General features: G+C 45.1%; 1 protein-coding gene across 6 annotated transcripts in view; it reads left to right on the top strand.

Annotated features, from left to right (window-relative positions):
- PCGF2 (polycomb group ring finger 2) overlaps positions 1–17,161 on the top strand; it is a 37,240-nt gene extending 20,079 nt beyond the window's left edge. For 3 of the 6 annotated variants that reach the window (XM_027824433.3, XM_043536724.1, XM_043536725.1), the window contains exons 4-10: positions 1,067–1,122; positions 1,611–1,661; positions 1,783–1,891; positions 4,276–4,324; positions 6,028–6,126; positions 7,578–7,658; positions 13,315–17,161. In XM_027824433.3, the coding sequence (XP_027680234.1) occupies positions 1,067–1,122; positions 1,611–1,661; positions 1,783–1,891; positions 4,276–4,324; positions 6,028–6,126; positions 7,578–7,658; positions 13,315–13,659 (790 nt within the window). In that variant the 3' untranslated portion in view covers positions 13,660–17,161. The remainder of the gene's footprint in view (positions 1–1,066; positions 1,123–1,610; positions 1,662–1,782; positions 1,892–4,275; positions 4,325–6,027; positions 6,127–7,577; positions 7,659–13,314) is intronic. The other 3 variants (XM_027824435.3, XM_043536726.1, XM_037886725.2) reach the window with 2 other exon arrangements.
- Positions 17,162–23,878: the final 6,717 nt, after the last annotated feature.

The raw sequence follows: 23,878 nt of genomic DNA, 5'->3' as shown, positions 1-23,878 counted from the left end.
AGTGTTAAGGGTTCAAAAATCATGAGCCAGGCTCCCCACATATCATGATTAAGGCTACAAGTTGGTCACAGATTCCAGGATTTTAAAATGATCTCCACGACTTCAGGCTCAGGCTTCCATGATTTATTGTTTGTTGTCCACATCCTGTCCGTGACTTTTACTAAAAATACTCCTGACAAAATCTTAGCCTTACTCATCATTAGCTTAACAATCATGACCTATATATTTTTAGAAGTTGGGTTCTCTGAACTTGCTTTTAGAATACACATGAGAGGCAATGGGTAGGACACTGGACTGGGACTCAGGAGACCTGCTTCTAGACTGTGAGGTTTTGTTCTGTGTTTGTACAGCACCTCACCAATGGGGTCCTAGTCCTTGACAAGGGTTGATAGGTACCATGGCAATGCAAATAAAATAATGAGAGGCCTGGTTCTGCCACTGACCAGCTGGGTGACATTGGGCAGGCCCCTCCTGCCTCAGTTTCCCCATCTGTAAAATGGGGGTAGCTATACTGACCTTTGTAAAGCACTTTGAGTTTTATGGATAAGTGCAATCTTAGAGCTAGATGGTGGCTATTTTTCAGCTTTTCTCTGCAGTCACAAAGGCTAGAAATGTAATTTAAAAAAAAATGAAATGACATTCTGATGTAATCATTGAATTTCAGGCATTCCATAAAACATCAAATAGCTCAAGAGCTCGCAAAGCCTGGATTTTTTTTTTTTTTTTTTTAAATAAGGCTACTTGCAACCTGTGTCCACTTTCATCAAAGTCAATCGGAGTTTTACCAGCAATATTTAAATTGGCACAGAGCCTCTCCAGCGTGGTCTTGAATTCATCCGGCTGTGTTCCTTTGCAAAGGGCCAGTGCAATGTCTGTGCACTACTTAAGTCCCACGTAAGCCCTGTTTTGAGGGCTTAAATGGTGCATGAGCCTTGTGCCAGTCTTTTGCACAGGAGTGAAAGGTGCTCCCTTTTGGTTTGGAGAGGGAACGCAGACAGGTGACTGGAATGGATCCGGAAATAACTACACTGACCCACCCTGATTCATTCTTATTTGTGTCTTTCAGGTCTGACAAAACCTTACAAGACATAGTGTACAAACTGGTCCCTGGGCTTTTCAAAGGTACAGATACAGACAACAATAATCAAATCAAGTAATAATGGTGATGATTTGGGGGTAGGGCTCTGTGCTGCTCCAACTCTGCTCCTGTTGAAGTCGATCCCGTTACATCATCGGAAGCGGGGTTAAAGCGCGTGTGACTTTGCCACCCTTACGCCCTGTGCAAACACAAAAGTCGCACCCCTTTCACTATACCAGGTTCGTTACAGAGGTACAACCTGCTTTAGTGTGGATGCAGTTATATCGGTATAAGGGTGCTTGTACTGGTGTAGCTATTTCCATAGGGAGAATAAGCTATACCAGTATAAGACACATTTAAACCAGCATCACTGCATCCACATGAAGGCTTATACTGGTATAACTGTACTGGTAAAACATCACACTCCCAACTGGGCATAAAAACGGTATAGACCAGGCCTGGATCTTCTATTCTCCCTCTCTTTTTATTCTTGCTTGCTTTCTTTCTTGCTTTGATCTATCTTCTCTTGCAGATGAAATGAAGAGACGGCGTGACTTCTATGCAGCCTATCCCATGGCAGACGGTAAGTGTCTGCAAACAGGAATAGCCTCGGTCTCTCTTCCTTTCTCTTCTCTTCTCCTCTGTCTTGACACTAAATACATTTTGGGAGCGGTTTAACATCTCTCTCCCTGCTCCCTGTGCAGTTCCCAATGGGTCGAATGAGGATCGTGGGGAAGTTTCCGAACAAGAAAAAGGGAACCTGACAGATGATGAAATTGTCAGCTTATCCATAGAGTTTTACGAAGGAATGAGGTAAGATTTTGTTGTTGTTGCTAAACTCCTCCTGTTCTGAGTCAAAATCTTGCCCTTTCCAGCTACCTCTAAGATCTTATTTGCGGGAATGGATCGAATCCTGAAGACTGTTCTCAGCGTTCTCGGTCTTTACTCAGGTAAAGCTACAGTTCAGATCAGTGGGAGTTTTACCTGTGTAAAGACTAAGGTGGGAGACATGTATGCCTCTGCGTAGGGCTGGCACAAGCCTTAAATACCTTAGCTGCTCATATGGCCCTTATTACCATATAATCTGAGCACCTCACAAGCTAATGTATTTATCCAGCACCCCAGTGAGGCAGAGCGGTGATGGTGTTCCCATTTTTACAGATGGAAAATTGAGGTAGAGAGCGGCTAAATAACTTGCCCCAGTTGCAAAGGAAGTCTGTGGGAGAGCAGGAAATGGAGAAGTTTTAGGCTAGCGCTCTAACCACTGGCCCATCCTTCTTCTCCAGCCTGCGTATCCCTTAAGTCTCCCTTTTGCTTGCCCTCTACTGAAAGATGTGATTCATCCCTACGCAAAGTATAACCCAGTAATGGCTAGACAGGTGGTGAGTTATGATCACTCCTATTGACTGGCTGTCCACTTGTGTCTGGCGTCTTATACTCGAATCAATCTTTTTGCGGCAGGGACCATTATTTTTTGGTTCTGTGTTTGCACAGCGCCTAGCACAATGGGCCCATGGGTCCGTGATTAGGGTTCCTAGGCACTATGGCATTGCATCCTCTTCTATTTATATTACCTCAGCTCTCCCACTGCATCATGGTCCACTTGTTTGCCTTGTCCGCTTGTTACCTCTTATCTTGTAGACTGTGACCTACGAGGCAGGGGCTGTCATACATTTGTATAGCACCTTGCACAGTAGTGCCCAACCTGGCTGGGATAGCGACATACATGTTAGGCCATAACGAATAATCTCTGACAATACTGTCACATACAGCAAGAGCAGAGCCGGGCAAATAATTCAAACAAATATCTGGGGAGAGAGGATTTGTTGTAGTAATTTGCTTTGGCGCTGCTCAGGTGTCGTTTTGTCTTTGTGCAATCAAGTTTTACTGGCCCAAATTCTCCTGCAATCTCGCAGGCTTCATTCACTCTCCTGGTGCACTCTCTCCTAGTAGTTTATGAGGATCTTCTCACCATAATGTCTGAGCAGCTCGCCAACGTTCGGGAATTTATCATCGCAACACCCCTGAGAAGTAGGGACATGTTAATGGATAACATTTCCAAAAGTGCCTAAGACCCAGCCCCTCGCAGCTGCCCTTGAGAAGACTGAGCAAGTGGTGCATGGGTACGCTGCTAGCACCCCCGCACAGGGTGAATTTCAGCCAATCCGTTTGATTTTCCACTCCTTTGCATCCGTTTCACACGCCTCCGTCCTCCCAGGGGTGACTTCTGATACCCTGGCGTTGACGAGAATCTGATCTAGTCTGTTTAGTTCAGCGGGGTGTGGGTGGTTCTGGCTGGTTTCAAATGGGACCAGATTAAAACTTCACCAGCTATTTAGGCAGGCCCACTTGTAGGGATCCCACGTATCTCCAGCACCATGGCCTGATCCAAAGCTTATTGTAATGAAAGGAAGGACTCGCCTTGGCTTTGGGGTTGAAATGCTCTAGCCAGAGTCACCCATATACGTTGAACTATACACTCACGGGTCCCGTTTCAATGGGAGTTAGGTACCTAAGCACCTTTCTCCATCCCAGCCCATGCGATTTATTAACTTCTAGGGCTGAAAATAAACCCCATGCATGGTTTGGGAGGAGACTTTGAATACTCTTATTTTCTTCAGCAGCAGAGACCCTGAGTAAGATTCTGGATCTGTTTAACACTCCCATTGACTTCTAGTGGGCCAGGGTTTCCTCCTGAGTGCTTGATTGCCCTGGGAGGGTTTCCTTGCACTGCATAGACACAGCTGGAGTTGGCGGGGAAGATAAGCATCTAGGCTCTTCTTTCACCAGGACCAGGACCCTGTAGTTCTATAGGTGACTTAGAAGTGGCTTTTTACAGACTATAGAGCCTCAGGTGTGTTGTGGATGTGCAAAGACTAATTAAGCTTATGAATGGAGGGCTTGTCATGTGACCTGAAGTCCTCCCTATGGAACATTGTGGCTGCAATACACAAGCTAAAACAAAGCCCTGAATGGAGCATACTGCAGTCCCGATGCCTTTTATATGCTGGCTCTATGGCTTAGCTGGAGATGATTAGATTGTACGTGCCTCTCCACCGCCGCACATCCAGAGAGAAATTAACCCTTGTGCCACGACTGCCTTGGCAAGCTTAATATCCCCTCTCCGGGGCTAAGGGGGTGACTTTATTTTCTGTTACTTTTTTACAAAAATGCTCCTTCTGTCCCTTCTTCCCTAGAGATGAAAAGAAAGGGACGATTGAAAACGGGGATGTGGAGAAGGAAAAAGTAAGTGCTGCCAAGCTGATCGCTTAAAGAGACCTGCAGGTAAACAAAAAGAGGTCCCCGTCAGTGCGTTGCTCTTCCCCTGGGAAGGAGGCAGCGGAAGGCAGGGCTGATGCTTCCTGCACCAGGGCAGCTCTGTTCCCCTAGTGCATGCACTAAGGTCTGTGCAAGTTCCAAAGATCTTGAAGCGGAAGCCACATTTTGTTTCTTTTGGCAGGGGGTGTGAGACAGCAACAGATGATCAATTCTTTCCCCTGGCCTTTGAGCTGCTGCTCCTCCTGCCCCGATCATCCTGTCTCCAGCTCTCCCCCGGGTTTTACACATGGATCCAAATAAAGAATCAAACTTATTCCAAGAAATGGCTTTTTATGAAGGTTGGGTGCTGTTCAAAGGCCTATGACCGATCTATGCGTTGGGGCAGATAAGTCAGAACTATTAGTCTCATGGTACGGGTGAGGAATCCGAGAGGCAGAAATCAAGGCCCACTTTTTCAGCGGGGGTCAGTGACTTTGGGTGTTTCAGATTTTGGATTCCCAACTCTTGAACATACCCTGCTACCCCCCCAAAGCATGGACTTTTTGCCCGGATCTTCAAGAAGTATTTAGATGCCTAACTCCCAATGATTTCAATTTGAGGATCTGGATCTGACTTTCAGAGGGACTGAGGCCCTGTCGCTTTTATTGATTTCAGCTACAATCTGGGGTGGTCTTTGCTATTTACACAACAATCAAGGAACCACACAGACACAAATTCTCTGGCCTGTATTATACAGGAGGTCAGACTAGATGCCATAATGGTCCCATCTGGCCTTAAAATTTATTAATCTAAATAATGGTGTTTGCCATATATACACACCAAGCAAGGATTAGCTATATAGATGCTATGGCGCTGACTGGGTTCTGGCAGCTACTAAAACAGAACACAGTGAGCATCACTAGAGAGCTCAAACTATTTAAAGGGATACCATCCTATTCCTATTCACCACAAGCACCCTCTGAAAGGCAGGCCCAAGATGTCTCAAATTGGGCATCCAAAAATCAGTGGCCACTTTTGGCAATTTAGGCTCCCAGGAAGACTTCCTGGCTCCCAGCTCTGTGCTTAGAGCAAATGATCTGAGATAATTCTTTTTTCCCTGGAGTTTGGCAATATTAACCCTGATAGAAGAAAGATGAGCTCATATTGAAACTGAAACATTAGTAAGGAGGAAATCAACACGGACACACGTGTGTAATCTGTTTGTCTCTGTATAAATATAAAAAGACTCTGTTGGTTTTCTGGTTATCTCATAGGGGCTTTTCTGCTTACACTGTGCAGCCCTTGAGAGATCGAATGGTCTGATTTTAGTCCAACCGGTTAGCAAGATATTTCTTTTGTTCCTATGTAATGGGGTGTGAGTCATTTATGTCCCAGAGGCCTCAGAGTTAAAAATCAGTCCAATGTATTTTTGAGTGCTGCTGTTTTCTCTGTGAGGCGCTCAACCCCCTGCTCCCCACCCTGGTGTTACAGAACCAGAACAGTATAGATTGCAGCAGAGCCCTTTGCGCGTGACCTGCAAGTCTTTCATGCCCCCCTGCTCTGTTTGCGTATGATAGATTTACAGCTGCTCCTGTACGTATTTCATCCCCTCTCCTGTTCCAGCTGCTCAGCTCTCAGTAATGCTCTTCCCTTCCCCTCCTCCCCCTGCCTTCCCTCTGGTCTGGCCCCAGAAGAACGGTGTAAGGTTCCTCCGGTGTCCTGCTGCCATGACAGTCATGCATCTGGCTAAATTTCTCCGCAATAAGATGGATGTTCCCAGCAAGTACAAAGTGAGTAGCGAGCGACTGGCAACTGGTCCTTGGTGACTGCTTGATCCGCTGACCTCCGTCAGGGTTCCTTGCAGTGCGCGCCCACTGGTGCGGCACCCCTTAGGCCGGTTGTCTTTTTGGATGGCCGCTTATTACACCCACGGAAGGTGTATGAGCATTTAAACAGTGGGCCTGCTGGCTTTGGACAGTCCCTTCTTACACCCCTCATTCTAAATACACACTGGGGTGCTTGCTGTGTTCAAAAACTGCATGTCCCCAATCTCTTTTCAAGAGAAGACTTAATGTTGTTATTGTTGGATATACTTAGATATTAAGCTCTTTAGGCCAGACCCGTTATGTTTATACAGCACCTTGCACAACAGGACCCTGTTTGAGATGCTATTGCAATACAAAGCTATATTATGTATGATGGGCATTATAGTAGCACCTCAGGACCCCCACCAAGATTGCAACCCACTGTTGCTTAGCACAACGGGGCCAGATGAACAGCTGGTGTCAAGTTGCATCACTCCATTTGAAGTCAACAGCCTTGATTTGCACCGGTTGAGTCGCTGCCCCCATCCGTTTCAGAAGAAGAGCATTAACCGGAGGAGAGCGTATCTCAGAGAACCTCCTCCCTTTCCCCCCAAAATAAAACCAAACGCAGTCTTGACACTCCGGCAGCCCCGCACCAGCGCTGGAAATTCCGATCTGAGACCTCCCCAGAAACAGACATTTCTTTCCGGAGATTTACTATGTGTTTCTCTTACTGAAAACACACACTTGTTTAAAAGCTTGGCAGTTGTCATAATACTACTTAGCACTTATTCACCCTGCTGTACAAACATTTGCTAATTAAGTCTTGCAGCCCTCTTTTAAATAAGCATCCGCCGCCTCATTCTGTACCCATGGGGAAGTTAGACTTGTCCAGAGCTATTCAGCAAGGGTTGGACCTTAGTCCGCTAGACCACCTTCACCTATCCAGTCTACCTAACAGTGCCTTCTTCAGAACGATTCTGACACTGATTCCCAGGGCCTACCAGGAGGGGACCTGACGTGGGTACGCTGGACCCGATTCACTGCATTTTGTATACAGCCACTCTGATTCGGTAGCGTTTTTACATTCGTTTTGCACTGGTGTGAAGACTGGGCGAAGTGTGGGGCAATGGTTAATTCAGCCCCTGACTGCCTGATGTTCAAAAGAAGCTTAGAACCCACTTTAGCACCAAAGTAAGTTGCCAGATTTTCAAAAGAACTCAGCTCAGTGCGTGTTGGGCTCTTAGGAAAATCTGGTCTAAAGTGGGAATGGAGCACTATGAAATCAGATCCTTATTTAGATGCCTAAATGGAAGCTGAGCTCTGTTGAAGAGGAAATCTGACCCCTTCTGTCCAACCATAGATTGGGAAGCAAGCTCTTTGATTTTGCCCTTGGGACCCCTGGGGAAAGATTCACTTTGGTCTGTATTTATCAGGTGGAAGTTCTCTACGAAGATGAACCTTTAAAGGAATATTACACGCTTATGGACATCGCCTATATCTATCCTTGGAGAAGGGTGAGTAAAACTCCCTCTTCTGTGCTGGAAGTATCTTTGTCATTTATTGAGAAGCAGTGTGGTCCAGTGGGCAGGGCAATCACCTGGGATCTAGAAGACACGGGTGCCAGCCCTATCTCCATGGGTCACTTTCCTGTTCTGTTTCCCCTCCCACCATTTGTCCGCTTAGCGTCCCATCTCCGAAGCTTAAAGTCTAGAGCAGGAGGCCTTGGAGTTACTACAGAGAATTCTTTCCCTGGTGGGTGGCTGGCTGGCGGGTCTCGCCCACGTACTCAGGGTTTAACTGATCACCCTAATTGGGGTCAGGAAGGAATTTTTCTCCCAGGGCAGATTTGGCACAGACTCTGGGGGTTTTTCACCTTCCTCTGCAGCATGGGGACACAGGTCACTTTTTGGTCTGAAGTAGTGCAAATGGTGGATTCTCTGCAACTTGAAGTCTTTAAATCAAGATTTGAGGATGTCAGTAACTTAGCCAGAGGCTATGGGCCTATTGCTGGAGGGGGTGGGTGAGGGTCTGAGGCCTATGATGTGCAGGAGGTCAGACTAGATGATCATGATGGGCCCTTCTGACCTTAAGTCTGAGTCTTCAGTACTGGGTTCCTCTCTCTCCCCATTCATGCAGCACCTAGCGTAAGGGAGCCCTGATCTCTGTTGAAGTCCTTAGATGCTACTGCAAGACTCCTAATGATTAATACCAGTTAATCAATACTAATTTTCAGGCAATAACTCTGCCCCTTTGCAAATGAAATCTTTTTGTGATGACCAGGTGTCTTTTCAGTGGTAGATAATGACAATAGTTAGGGGGAAGGTTTCAGAAGGAGAGGTTTATTCTTCCAAAAATATCTTGGACCTCAATTTTCTGGACATGCTGGGCACCCACCACTCCAGCTGCAGCTAATGGGTGCTGCGGGGGTGCTAAGAATCTTGCCAAATCTTATGATTTTATAAAATGATTTGGTCTAAATTAGCTGTTACAGCTCAAGAGAGAGATCTTGGAGTCACTGTGGATCGTTCTTTGAAAACTTCCACTCACTGTGCAGCAGCAGTCATAAAAGCGAACAGAATGTTGGGAATCCTTAAAGGGATAAAAAAAAAAGACAGAAAATATCCTTTTGCCTCTGTATAAATCCATGGGACGCCCACATCCTGAATACTGCGTGCAGGTGTGGTCGTCCCATTTCAAAAAAGATTTATTGGAAACGGAAGAGGTTCAGAAAAGGGCAATAAAAATGATTAGGGATATGGAATGGCTTCCATATGAGGAGAGATTAATAAGATGGGGACTTTTCAGCTTGGAAAAGAGACGACTAAGGGGGGGATATGATAGCGGTCTATAACATCATGACTGATGTGGAGAAAGGAAATAAGGAAGTGTTATTTACTCCTTCTCATAACACAGAAACTAGGGGTCACCTGATTACATTAATAGGCAGCAGATCTAAAAACAAACAAAAGGAAGTATTTCTTCACAGCCACAGTCAACTTGTGGAACTCCTTGCCAGAGGATGTTGTGAACCCTGTTACAGTCTTGGCCTTCAAAAAAGTAGTAGATAAATTCATGGAGGATAGATTCATCAATGGCTATTAGCCAGGAGGGCAGGGATGGTATCCCTACTTGGTTTGCCAGAAGCTGGGAATGGGTGACGGGGGATGGATCACTGGATGATTCCCTGTTCTGTTCATTCCCTCTGGCATTGGCCACTCTTGGAAGACAGGAGACTGGGCTAGATGGACCTTTGGTCTGACCCAGTCTGGCCGTTCTTATGAAGAGGGACCATTGTGAGTCTGACCTCCTGTAGAACATGGGCCACAGAACTTCCTACAAATACATTCTAGAACACGGTTGTGGATAAAAGCTTGAAAATGTGACCATGAAAGGCAAAAGAAATCAGAAGGCAAATTTTAAAACCCCCCACAACAAAATCTAGTTTATAAAAATCTCGTGATTTTGGGGGCTTGACTCGCGATTTTTGACCCAAATTTGGCAATACTGTGTTCAGCGACTCTGGAAAAAAAAAAACCCAGGTCCCGACTATTACCCACTGCCCCCCACCTGGAACGGGGTTGTGGCTGACACTTCCAAAGGGGCATTGGAAGGAGGGGAAAGTGCAGGGTTTGAAAACTGAGATTAATCAAAAAACATGTTTCCCTTGTTGACACTTTCTCTGCTAGCACATTTAATTAGAACCAGGTGCTCCGAAGAGCCTTGATTCACTCTCCCAGCCCACGGTGGGGCGAACTTTCAACAACAACCCTCTCCTAGCCAGACGTAGCTGCCCTGCACAAATCAACTTTTGTTTGTTTGTTTTTAAAGGGGAAAAAGGGTTTAATGTTACCCTTCTAAGTGATCGTTTCAAATGAACTCTAGCAGCTCTAGATTTCACCTTTTGTGGCTTGAGTCTTTAAAGTGCTTCAGCTCCGATTCAGGAAGCTCAGAAGGACCCAGATCAATGGGAGTTATGCACCTAAATACCAATGAGGATCTGGGTTAAAAGTACTGTTGAAGTCAATGGGACTTCGTCACATGGTTAAGCTGCTCTGTATCTAAGGTAGTTGTCTGGCCCATATCACTGTAATATCTGGATCTCACAATCTTTAATGTATTTATTCTCAGCAGCCTGGTAGGGAAGTACTGTTATTCCCCTTTTACAGATAGGGAACTGAGGCACAGATATACAAAGGTATTTCGGTGCCTCACTACCACTGAATCACCATTTGAGGATCTGGACTTAGGCACTAAATACCTTTGTAAATCTGGCCCAGAGAGATTAAATGTCTTGCCCAAGATCACACACAGTCTGTGGCAGGGCAGGGTCTTGAACCTGGGTCCTAGGTGTGTGGTCTAACACCTGGAACATCCTTTTTCCTCCTAACACAGGATCGATAGATTGGCCACAGATCTAATCTAGTCCAATATCCTTTCTCTGACAGCAGTCAGTAGGACATGCTTTAGAAGAACAAAATTCCCCTAATTGTTAGTAGGTAGAGATTGGCTTAAATCCTTGTGCATTTAAGCCCTTCTTAATGTTAATATACACTTTGGAAGAGAGACTACCTACTTATTTTATCTGTAGCTGTTCTTGTTATCTATGTAAACATCAAGTCCTTGTTTGAATCTTGCTAAGTTTTTAACCACCATGACATCATGTGGCAATGAGTTCCACTGTTCATTTGTGAAAAGATTATTTCCTTTTATCGCTTTTGAATTTGCCATCTTCTAATTTTATTGACTTGTTCAAGTGCTTTCCTGAATAGGAACACATTTTGAACAGGCGTGCATTGCCTGAAGTGGGGGCTTAAGCACATGCTTACCTATTGATTTCAATGGGACTCCCCATCTGCTTAAAGGTAAGCATGTGAATCTAAGGGCTGTGCTGGACCAGTACTCAACAGTTCACATGATAAAGCCCTGGCTCCTTGAGAGACCAGCTAGGAAATTTTAGAGACTTTTCAGTGGGATATTTTTCACATTGCCACTTGCCAGTGCGTGGGTTTTAAGATGCATGTCCATTTGAATTCCTGAATCCTTCATCACTTATTTCTGGAAGGCAGCCTGAAAATCTTTTCCAGAGACTAGCTTTTAATCTTTCATGAACATCTAAATTCTTGAGCCAGCTGGCTCGGTTCCTGGAAAGACATCTCAGAACTTGAAATTTTACAGGTGTGCCTGGAAAGAGCCATTGGAAATTCACGGGAAAATAAAACAATAAATCCTATATCCAAAGGATTGTGCACTTGCACAACGGGGCCTCATCCATCAATGCCCTGCACCTTGTGTAGTCATTCAGACTAGTGGGTGTTGAACACCACAATTCTGGTGTAAAAGGCTACACAAAGTGCAGGACAAGGGAGAACTGTGACCGTAAGAGTCAATCCATTTCCCATTGAGAAACCAAATGGCAAATCTTCCATTACAGCCAATGAAAGCATGTTGGTGCCTATAATTTAATATTTCACTCATTCTGCCCTCCACTCTAATATCCAAGTACTGAGACTTATTTTATTTGAGAAAAAAATTCAGACTATTTCAGTCCTGCGTTTTCTCTCTAGCTTCATTCTTAGCTCATAGTTTGGACATCCAGCCAGCCTGTGGAACTCACTGGATTGTCTATTATGGAAAAAGAACATAATGTCCTATAACAAACCATTTAAATGGTTAGTTAATGAGACAATGCCACAGTCCATTCATAGAACTTTTTAACCACCATCATCATTACCTCAAAACTTTGTCAGGCAAGATATTTTGAAAATGTTTGTCAGAACTTAGAACCTACCTGTTTGCAGATGTTTCTTAATAATACGTAGTGCTTTTAATTCCTAGATCTCAAAGCGTTTTATAGATAGATCGCAATGTTTTAAAATGACATCGACACATATTTTAAACCGACTAATATTAATAGAAATAGTCTGTCTGAATTAAAAACACATGAAACAGATCTGGGTTAGATTTTGAACATGCCTTGCTACTCTCTCAAAGCATTCAGCAACCAGAACTTCAGTTTTGTTCCAAGTATCAGGGGGTAGCCGTGTTAGTCTGTATCCACAAAAACAGCAAGGAGTCCGGTGGCACCTTAAAGACTAACTGATTTATTTGGGCATAGGCTTTCGTGGGTAAAAAACCCACTTCTTCAGATGCATGAATAAATCTGTTAGTCTTTAAGGTGCCACCGGACTCCTTGTAGTTTTGTTCCAGAGCTTGAGAACTCCTAAAGTTAAACTGAAAAGGAGAATTGAAACTGACCGGTCTACTTACACTGCTAAAGCCGAATGGAATATAAGAGGGGAAAAAAGGAAACAAATTCATAAATGATAAAGTTAATATAAATTCAAATAGTTTTAATAATGAGGTGTTATTAGCAGCACAGGTAAGGACATGCATTTGGTTTAAGTAGGATTTTTAAACTGATAGGAGAGGAATGGAGATAAAGGAACACTCTGTATACATCTATCTTCAGAAGATGCTAGCGTGAACCATTTAAATAGTACTTAAACTTCAGATTTTGTTTTGATGTTTGCCATTTTGAGATTTTTACAACATAAGCTTCTGTTACACAGTTCAGTTAATTTAGGAGAATTAAACTTAACTATGGAGTCACAACAGCGATGCCATAATAACTGGGCTTTAGACGATCATTGTATTGAATTGTGCCCTGATCTAGCAAAGTACCTGGGACAGATTTAAGCATGGGTTGAAACGCTTCTTTGAATTGGAGCCCTGGTTGAGTTTTTAAATATGAAGTTACACCCTAGGGCATAGCATGCTCTGGTGTCAATTCAGTTTCTTTACACTGACGATTTTAGGGGCGATGTTCCCAGGAACAAATGGCAGTCAGATGCATAACTCCTGTTGACAGCTAATGGAAATTAGGCACCTTGGCTACCCCTTTATGCCTTTGAATCTCTCCCCCTTTAGCTTCGCTTCTGAGTCCCAAACTGCTGTCCCAGACCTGAAGAAGAGCTCGTGTGGCTCCAAAGCTTGTCTCTGTCACCAGCAGAAACTGGTCCAATAAAAGATATTATCCCACCCACCCTGCTTCTTTAATATCCCGAGAGCAACAGCTACCCTACCTCTGTCCAGACTAATTGGTGTCGATATCAATGTGATTGTCTCTAAAAAAAAAACCCTCTCATGTGAACCTCTTTTGTCTCCCTGTAGAATGGGCCTCTCCCTTTGAAATACCGAGTGCAGCCAGCTTGCAAGAGACTAAAACTGTCCCAGCCTGCAAACTCCGAGTGCACCAACACCAGCGGAGCATCCGAGTGCGAATCCGTCAGCGACAAAGCAAACAGCCCAGCCACCTTGCCCGCCACCTCCTCGTCCCTGCCAAGCCCTGCCACACCTTCCCACGGGTCGCCCAGCTCCAACACCACCACGCTAAGCATCCCTGCCCACCCCAGCACCCTGCTCAATGGCACCTCGAACTGCCACCAAATGCCACCCTCCTCCAGCAGGGGGCGCAAAATGACTGTGAATGGCAGCACAGCATCCGCCTTGACCTAGACGGGACCCCTGGGGCGTGACTTTCCATTTTATATATAAATATATATGTGTATATAGGAAAAAAAATTATACATACTTATTTTCTATTGATTGACCAGATTAATTTAAAATGCAAATAACAGACACAAAATGTGGTGGAGTATTTTTTAATGATTTTTTTTTTTTTGTCTTCAACTTATGGAACTTGCATGCCATGAGCCCAAGTTTAGGTAAAAGCTGCAGCCCCTTCATTTTCTGTACTTCGGTCACCCCAGGAGCTACTGGACTCGATAGTAACGGATACACAGGTAACGGCAAAGCACAGGGACCGAAAGCCTCGATCCTCGGCGTAAGTGCATTTGGAGCTCTACCACTTTCTTCCAAAAGGAGGAGGCTTCTCCAGGCATTTCTTAAGAGTCACGTCTGATGTCATGCTTGCGTCAGCCTCGCCAACCCCCTTTCCTGACTGGTTTAGGGATGAAGAACCTAAAAGCAGGTGGTGTGTGTTTTGTGCATATGGGCAAGCAGGAAGGGGGTCTTACAGCTTTGTAAATCCTGCAGCTCTTCCGCTATCCAAACTTTCATTGACGTTAAGCCAGAGGCTTGCCTGGAGTTAGGGCCACTGGCTAAAATTTCCAAAAGGGCCTAAACAATTTAGGAGCCCCAGTTCCACTGAAAGTCAATGACCTATATGATTTAGGAGCCCAAATCACTGTGGTGCTTTTGAAAATGTTACCCACAGGCTATTTCCAGAGCAGCCTAGGGGATTTACATACATTTGCCATTAATTTAAAGGGAAGAGTTGGTCTGATTCCCCTCTCCCACCCGCAAGAGTGCACACAGCCCCAGTTGAAGCCAGCAAGAGCTGCAGGTGTTATGCACTTCTGAAAATCAGGTCCCATGAGTTTCATTTTTCAAAAGAAGTCAGGGCCAGATTTCTGAGAACATGGCAAAGTGTGTTGTTCCCCCCCGTAAATCTTGCCCATATGCATCTGCATCCCCTAGCCTGCTTTAAATTTCTCAGTCAGAGGCGCCTTCCCTGGGTCCCTTTAGAATGACAGCTTTGCCCACAGCCTTGTTGCAATGTCTTATCTGATTATCTTAACAATCACTGGGTAGTCTCCCAGGAGAATTTCCATCCCTCTGTAAATACATCCCTGCTCCTGTCTTCACTTCATAATGATGTTCCCCCTAAATTTCTGTGCAGCGGGGCAGGAAGGGTGAGAGATCTCAGCTTTAAGGGCCACCAAAGCACATTCTATTTGGAGGTGGACTTGGCGAAGGGATCTAAAGAACCCAGGAACTGGTTTTGCAAAAGGATGTGGCTTTGTCTCCCCCCTGTAAATTTTCGTCTCCTTTGCAGAGTAGATTTCTAATGACTATTTGAGGCTTCGATCCTGCAAAGATTTAAGCATGTGGTTATCTTTACACACTCCAAGCAGTTCCATTCATTAAGCACGTGCCTTAAGGGTGGAACGTTCAAGAGGATCTAGGCAATTTAAGAGCACAAGTCATTGATTCCCCCTCTCCACAACCCCAAAGGAGGCCGAGGGATCTAGCCCCTCAAGTCAACAGAAGCTGGGAACCTCTCCTGGGCTCCTTAGTCATTTAGGGCTCTTTTGAAAATCCCACTCTAAGACTTTGCAGGATGGGGGCTTTAAGTAACAAACACCACCTTCAAAACAGGGAGTACTCACTCATTGGACCCATAGCAGCATTTCACGTAGCCTCAACTTTCATGAGCTTGAAATAATGTGAGTGGGTGGGAAAGGAGGAGAGTTAGGGCCCATCCCACCAGGAAACCAGCGTTTCAGTCCTTCCACTGTGGTGGTGGTTACGAGGAGTGTGGGTTTTTTGGTGGGGTGGCCAGAGATGATGCTAAAACTAAGAACCAATGTATTTCCCTATCAAACACTCTGCTCTCCATTTCTTCCTCCTCAATAGCTCCTTGCTTGCTAAAAAGATTAAATTTGGCATTTCAAAGCTTCATTTTAGATCTACCCTGTCCCACCATCTCCCCTTCATCCTCCTCATGCTGGATTTTAAAAAAATAAACAGTGCCTTTCGAAAGGTGGCTTATTTGTGAAGGGGTCAGGATCGAAAAGAAAAGTGTTTTCTTTAAAAAGGCTTGTAGCTTTGTAGTGTGTGGTGCTGCATTTTACTTATATCTTGTGTTATGACATTGCCCCCATGCAGGGGGCGGGAAAACGCACAGGTCCCATTGCAGAGAATTCTCTTGTCATCCACTAAAGATTTCCTTCCAAGCCGCAGCGATCCTTTTCCTTTAGGGCAAGGGTGCATGAGTTAGCACGCATGGGGGGTGGGGCGGAAGGGAAGGAGTAAGTGTCTGCATTCTCAGAAGCACACGTTCTCTTGGGCCTCAAGAAGCTTATTCCCCTTATTCATTCATGGTGGAATGAATTAATAAATACATAAGTGCCTACAGATCCCAGGAACAGGAAAATTCCTGCAGGGGACAGGGAAAAAGTCAAACTGCAAGAAAGGAGCTGGGGTTTTTTCTGCAGGGGCCACGTATAGAGGGGGTGGGAAATCTTGTAGGCATATTGAGACCAACAGGAGTGGGGAAGGGAACTGTGTATACAGACCCTGACTCCACAAGGTCAGCAAACATGGATTTTAAAAACAAAACCCTAAAAGTTTTCTCCCAAAGAATTGAGAGGCATAGTTGCTGGGAAGAGCCAGCATGAGCAGAGAGCCCTCTGTGCAAGTCATTCTTGGTAAGGCTCTAGGAAGCTGGGTAGGTTACAGTTAAAGGACTTTCTTCCAGTGGAGACCTCTCCCTCTGCAGCATTGTAAGGGAGGGATTAATGGGTGTTATGCAGTTCAGCGTAGAGTGAACTGGTTAACTCTGAATTAGGCGGGGCTTGGGACCTTAACTTCTTAGACACCTTTGAGAACATTATCCCCAGCAAGAATGAGGGATCTGAGGGGCAAAGAGAATGTACACTTTTTTTGGAGGTGGAGGGTGGGTGGGCCATCCGAATCTCCCATGGAAGCAGCCAAAATGGGGAGAACACATCTTCGGTTGGGTCATGGGGGGCAGGTGTGGGGGGAGAAATGGGGTGCAATTTGCACGTATTGAAGATGGCTCACTGCGGCCATGCATCGTCTCATGGGAGGAGAAGGCACACAGGGTAAAGAGACAAAGTTGCCATTGTTCTTAGTCTTTCCATTTCTGTTTCTTCCCCTTCTATTGGCTGGGGCTGGACTGCGAGCTCAATAGTGTTTCACGGGGCTTCATGGGTTGAAAATATTCACCGGACTTTGATATCCCTTCTCCTTGTACATAGGCCAAAATGGACTAAATGAGGCACTTCCACGGCCTCAATTTTGGGGATTTGTTCCTCACCCCCATATGGTACAAACCAAATTGCTCTGTATGTTTGCATCCTGTATGATGTTTTAATGTCCAGTAATATATTTGGATATTCATATATCGTTATTGGTTAAACATTTGTATAACTATACAGCTTTGTAAATGTAATAAATGCTGCAGATTGTCCTTCAACTTGTCTGTGTGTGTGCAGATCTAGCCATCAGCCCGCTTAGCCTTTCAGCCTGCCTATGTCTGTCCAGCTACCAGCCTGTCCATCAATCTGTGTATATCCATCTGCCATCCTCTCCTTCCCCCATCAATCTGCTCTGTACGCCAGCCTGCCCATTCTTCTACCTATCATCCATCCATCCAGCCTCTCTCTCTCTCTCTCTCTCATATGCAATCCATTAAGCCTAGCCTATATATAGACTTCACCCATGCATCTGAGATGCATTGAGGTTTGACACATTCATGTTCTTTTAAGATTTAGTCACTTCAGGTGCTTAAAGTTAGCCCTAGCGCCCATCCTCCCAGGTCAGTAGAAAAACAAACAGCAAATAATGCCACTCTTCCCTGTCCATCCCTTCCCAAGTGTACCCCTCTTCTCCCCTTCCACTCGGCATGTTAACAAGCTCTCCCCTTTTTTGACTGCTATTTTCACCTGGTTTAGCACACCTCCTTTATTCAGTATTGCAAAGTCAGAGCTCAGTGGCTTTGTCTTAACTAGGGAAAAGGTTATTTAGGGAGGCAATATGGGTTAGTGGATAAAGCACTGAACTTGAACTTGAGACCTAGGGTCTATTCCTGTCACCACCACCAGGTGACCTTGGACAAGCCATGCCCTCTCCCTGTGCCTCAGTTTCCTCACCTGTAAAAAGGGGATAATGGTGGCTGATGATAACTTCATGACCCTTTTAAAAATGCTTGGAGAGCTATAGATGAAAAGTGCTACATAAGAGCTAAGTATTATTATGTGCTGGGCTTAGTCACCACAAGCTGGCTAAATCTGGCCTAAACTGGATCACTTTTCCTTGTCTAGACAAAGCCTAAGTAGGTTTAAGGGCATTTATTTGTTAAATCCAAAAAGATCTGGGGTAGTCTATTTTCAGTTTATCTGTTGCTGTCATGACCCTAGTATGTAAGGCCCAGATCCTCAAAGGCATTTCAGTACCTGCCTCCCACTGAAATCATGAAAGTGACTCTCCCAGGCTGTCTAGGGCAAAGCAGAAAATGTAACTCAGATCTCCAGGATCCTCATTTAGTGCTTTAACCACAAGACCCTCCTTCTCTGCTAATTTTTGGGGGAAGAGGGGGGAAGAGGAGGGAAAACCCCTCCGCACATCTTTTCCCAATAAAAGATTATTTTTAAAAATTGATTTTGTTCCCTCTGCTGCCTTCTCCCCCTGTTTGCCAGACAGTGACAAACCATAGTGTTCTCACCAATACAAGGAGCCATAAATCACTGTGGGGGAGGGGGGAAAAATCTAGTCCATTTTTTAAAGCTAGATGGCACCGTCCCTGGCATGAATGCATCTGAGAACCAACCTTCCCCAGTAAAACTGCAGCCATTTCCCCTCTCTGATGGAGTTACTTGCTTTCAATTCTGGACTCTCCTTCCACCACAAGCCTCTCTGGCAAATCACTTTGTCCTTGGGACATGGCAGCAAAGGAACTGTGATATTCCTCAGCCTTAGCTGGTGGGGGAGTGGAGGGGGCAGATGATCAAAGATTAGCCTTGCAAAACACTACATTATGAACAATTTACGAGCCATTTTAGTTCCCGCCTCGGAACTCTCTGCAGGACAGCAGGGCTTTCTTTTTTTTTCAGAAATGCATCCAGCACAGTTGATCATAGGAGGGGAAGAGTCCCCTGCTTAGCCAGCTGCTCAGCGCCTCATCATCAGATGCGTGTCACCGGGTGCTTGATCCAGGATTCACACAGGGCTGAAAGCCACTGAACAAAACTGTTTGCAGGGCCTATGACAGAGGCCACGAGTTCAATCTGTTGCTATTACTTCAAACCAGGGGTGCCTATGCGCTCAGGCCTGGGGACCAGACTGGCCTGGACTCGGCCCCCGAAGCAGGGGTGAATATTTCAAGATTCCTCAGGTCATTTAAAGCCACCTAAGGAAGGGCCAGATTTGCCAGGGAGTTTAGCAGCTCTTGTGAGCCAAGTCCTCAATCCTACAGAAACATCCAGGCTAAACTTGTTCAACTGAAGCAGGAATTAATCCAGGCAAGTCCTACAGTGCTGTGCATGAAGTCAGACGAGACAATCATACCACTCCCTTCTGCCTTTAAAAAAATCTATGAATATCCCCATTGGCCTCAATAGGGCTACTCGTCTGCTTAAAGCTAAAGACACATAACACACGCAGGGACCAGGCCTTGTTTACGTGCCTAGATGGGAGCTGGGCTCTTTGGAAAATCTGATCCTCCGAGGCTAATTTTCAGAGGCTCTTATTTATATTCCTGTACTTGGCTGGGAGCTCCAGTCCTGAGCCAGGATGCCAGTGTGCAAGGTGCTGTGCAAAACCAGACCAAGAAGATGGGTATTGTTCATCAGAGCTCACTGGAATGTTTTTTTTTTAAAAAAAACCTGATATCTTTCTTTGATGTTTCAGTGTGAGGAGAACAGGATATTTTATCTCCCCAGGACATATGTTTTGTTTCTGTTTGCCGAGCCCTCCTTCATCAGATCTGGTACTCAGCACTTCTGGAAATCAACCCGTGATCCTGCAAACGTTTACACATATGCTGAATTTTACTGCAACGAGTCCTCCAAGATGAGTCATGGGAGTAAAAGTAAGTATGTGCAGGATCAGAGCCTATATTAGTGTTAATAACAAGGAGTCCTTGTGGCACCTTAGAGACTAACAAATTTATTTGGGCATAAGCTTTTGTGGGCTAAAACCCACTTCAAGTTGAAGCTCTCCCTGATTTGAACGTGGCTGGCCCATGTTCTAGAACCAGATTTTGAAGAACGCTAAGCACCAATCAATGGGGCCAGGGTTTCAAAATCGCTCAGCTCACCTAAATAAAAGGCTAGATTTTCCAGGAGAGCAGCGCACATTGGGGTGCTCAGTTCTTGGGAAAAACTAGTCACCAGGCCCCGATCCTTGAGGGTAGCGGTATGCTGAGAAATCCTGGTGACTGCATGAATCCCAAATCTCTTTGGAGGTTGGGTATGAACACACCCTTCAATGAATATAACTGTCCGGATGAGTTCATCAGAGGACAGTAGGTTTGTCTACACTGCAAAGAAAAGCTCAACAGCAAATTTCAGAGTTTGGGGGCAGATCTACTCTTAAAATGGTGCATTGACACCCATGTAGCTTTCCCCCCGTAGCACTTAAGTGAAGATGCTTCTATGCCGACAGGAGAGAGCTCTCCCGTCGGTGTAGTTAATCATAGGACTGAAAGGGACCTCGAGTGGTCATCTAGTCTAGTCCCCTGCACTCAAGGCAGGACTAAGTATAATCTAGACAATCTGTGACAGGTGTTTGTCTAACCTGCTCTTAAAAATCTCCAATGATGGAGATTCCACAACCTCCCTGGGCAATTTATTCCAGTGCTTCACCACCCTGACAGGTAGGAAGTTTTTTCCTAACTGTCCAACCTAAACCTCCCTTGCTGTAATTTAAGTCCATTGCTTCTTGTCCTATCCTCAGTGGTTAAGAACAATTTTTCTCCCTCTTCCTTGTAATAACCTTGTATGTACTGGATAACTGTTACCATGTCCCCTCTCAATCTTCTCTTCTCCAGACTAAACAAACCCAATTTTTTCAATCTTCCCTCATGGGTCTGGTTTTCTAGACTTTTCATCATTTTTGTTGCTCTTCTCTGGACTCTCTCCAATTTGTCCACATCCTTCCTGAAATGTGGCGCCCAGAACTGGACACAAGACTCCAGGTGAGGCCTCATCAGGGCGGAGTCGAGCGGAAGAATGACTTATCGTGTCTTGCTAATAAATCCCAGAATGATGTTCGCTTTTGCAACCGCCTTACACTGCTGACTCATAGTTAGCTTGTGGATTTAGTTAATCCACCTCCCTGTTGACACAGCGTTGTCTAGAAGGCGGGGGGTTAAGGTCAGAATAACTATGTCACTCCCGGGTGTGGACTTTTCACACCCCTGAGCGATGTAGTTATACTGACATGGGTCTGTAGCGCAGCCCTGACCCGGGTCAATTGACTTGGGTTCATAGGGCAAAAAGCTGCAGTGTAGCTGTTCGTGGTCAGGCAGGAGCCCGGGCTCTGAAACCCGCCAAGAGGAAAGGGTCTGGGAGGCAGGGCTCCAGCCCAAGGAGGAACAGCTCCGCTGCTCTTTTTAGCCCTGCAGCCCATGCCCAAGTAATTTGGCCCTGAGCTGTGAGACTCCATGTTGCAGGTTTCTCTTTGCACTGTAGACGTGACCCTGGGAAAAGCTAGTATGAGAACTTTGGGTGTGTTGGCTAAAGAAACTTGAGGCTGTGAGCCAAGAAGCCGCTCCTTTTGTTCCTGGTTCCTCCTGCATTCAGAGAAGCAGGACTTTGCTCATTCCTTGTAGGCAAAAGAGAGATTTTCTTTGACGCTATCAGACTCCATCAATTTCTATTTCCAGCTGGAACATCCCCACCAGAGCCTTCAAATCGAACTAGCAGCTCCGGTCAAAAAGGGGCAACAGTATTTAGGTGCCTAACTCTCATTAAAACCAATGGGATTTGGGCTCCTAAATACTTTTGAGGACCTGGGCCGGAGCCCCTTGCAAATCTGATTCCACATCAGGAGCTTCTTTATTGGAAGCCACCAGCAGCAGTGTTGGTGATATGGTCTTGGATTCAGGAGCAGGATTTCAGATTCAGTTTGTCTGTGTGTGTTTCCGCGGTGAAAGCCCTGATGTAATCAGAGCTTTGCAGTCACTGAAAGGACTTTAAATTGATGAGTAGTGTTGGCCAACCACCCAAAGAATGCTCATTAGTGTTAAATTCCCTGTAATAGTCCCTTCTAGATTTCACTTAATGTCAGAGGCAGGCTAAGCCATTCAATAGCATCCAGTGTCCAACAGGAGAACTGGGTGGGGAGAGAAAAGAAGGTCCATACAGAGAATATACCATCAACTTGAGGGAACTTTCAGCAACCAAGTCACCTACATTGCTTTTAGAATCCAGTCCCTCCCCTGTGTAAATGAGCATTAGCTGGGGAAAAAGCTTTAGTCAAAAAGCAAATCCCTCTGTTGAGTAATGAGGACTGATTTTTGGGATGGGTTATCCTTGACGAGAATGCTTAGGAATGAAGTGCTGGGTGGCCCAGAAATCAACAACTTTAAAATCTCAGCCTGTCTCAGGTTGTTAGCACCTATTAACGCAGCCAGGGAGAGGAGATTATATCTTTTCTTTAGGGCAGATCTCTATTAGGCACATTGCCCATGCCCTAACTCTGCCAGGGAGGCATCTAAGCATATTGGAAAATCCTTGTAGAGACCAAAGGTATTTAGGTGTCTAACTACCATTCCGGATCTGGGCCTATGCCCCTATATCCACAGGTGCTAGTGTAACGCACACACCTCCTGGGTGTGGTGTTCTGTCCCATCTAGTGGCACCGAGACATGAGAAAGATGAAGTGAGCTGTAGCTCACGAAAGCTTATGCTCAAATAAATTGGTTAGTCTCTAAGGTGCCACAAGTCCTCCTGTTCTTTTTGCGAATACAGACTAACACGGCTGTTACTCTGAAACCAGATATTAATGAGTTTGTTCTACAGCCTTGGCTAACAACCAGTTGGCTTTTAGCTCATGCATTAAGCTCCGGAGGCCCCAGGTTCGCTCCTGCCTGCCAACAACGGGGGTCTGTTGGTGTTACACTAGAGCTATAGGTTCTAGGGGTGCTCTCACACCCCTGGCTTGAAGTGGTTTCCATCATATACAAAATTTACAGTTTGGTTCAATGACTCTCAGCACCCCCACTATAAAAATTATTCCAGCACCCCTGCCTATATCCATCTGTAGGCACCTAAATACTCGATAAACTTGGCCCTAAGGCACCCTTTTTTGTTATGTGATGTACAATGAGATGAAGCCAGGTTTTGTGGGAGATAACCGAGGCTGGCAATCAGGGGATGTCTGGAAAAGATACCCCAATAGAATATTTAACAGTGGGCTCTTCAGTCTAGCAGAGAAAAGTCTAACACAATCCAAGGGCTGGAAGTTGAAACTAGACACATTCAGACTGGAAATAAGGCATACATTTTTAACAGTGAGAGTAATTAACCACTAGGACAATTTCTCAAGTGTTGTGGTGTATTCTCCATCACTGACAATTTCTAAATCAAAATTGGATATTTTTTCCTAGACGATCCGCTCTGGGAATTGTTTTTGTTTTTTTTGTGGGGTGGGGGGGGGAAAGAGTTCTCTATACAGGGGGTCAGACTGAATGATCAGAGTCATCCCTTCTGGCTTAGAATCTATGAATAAAGGAAGGAGATTTTTTTAAAAATAGTATTTTAAAGGCAGAGATGAATCAGTGAGCAGACTTTATATTGTTATCAGTGAGGGTTTCAGAGGGAATAAAGTTTCTTCTGTAGCCACTGGTCTGGGAATGTAACAGATCTGAGTTAGAAACTAGACTTGCTGATTACCAGATCAACCTGCAGCCCAGCTCTGGGAGAAATATAGAAACTTTCCCTGCCCCACAGTATTATTATTTAAAAGTTCTGGATATGAAATTAACAATGCTAGATCTTAACATGTCAAAACATTAAAAATAAAAATTGTCAATAATTAATAACAGCACATGCTTCAAAAATACTTAGCAAGGGGAGAGCCAAAAATCTTCACCCTCTGAAAAGTTTCGTTTGAAACTGCTGGATAAGTGAAGGTTTGGCTTAGAGAAGTGGCAAGATGGTGGGTTAGTGGATTCAGCGAAGGT

Source organism: Chelonia mydas, chromosome 27 (assembly GCF_015237465.2).
Source record: "Chelonia mydas isolate rCheMyd1 chromosome 27, rCheMyd1.pri.v2, whole genome shotgun sequence".
NCBI classification, from domain to species: domain Eukaryota; kingdom Metazoa; phylum Chordata; order Testudines; family Cheloniidae; genus Chelonia; species Chelonia mydas.
This window is presented reverse-complemented; position numbering and strand designations above follow the sequence as displayed.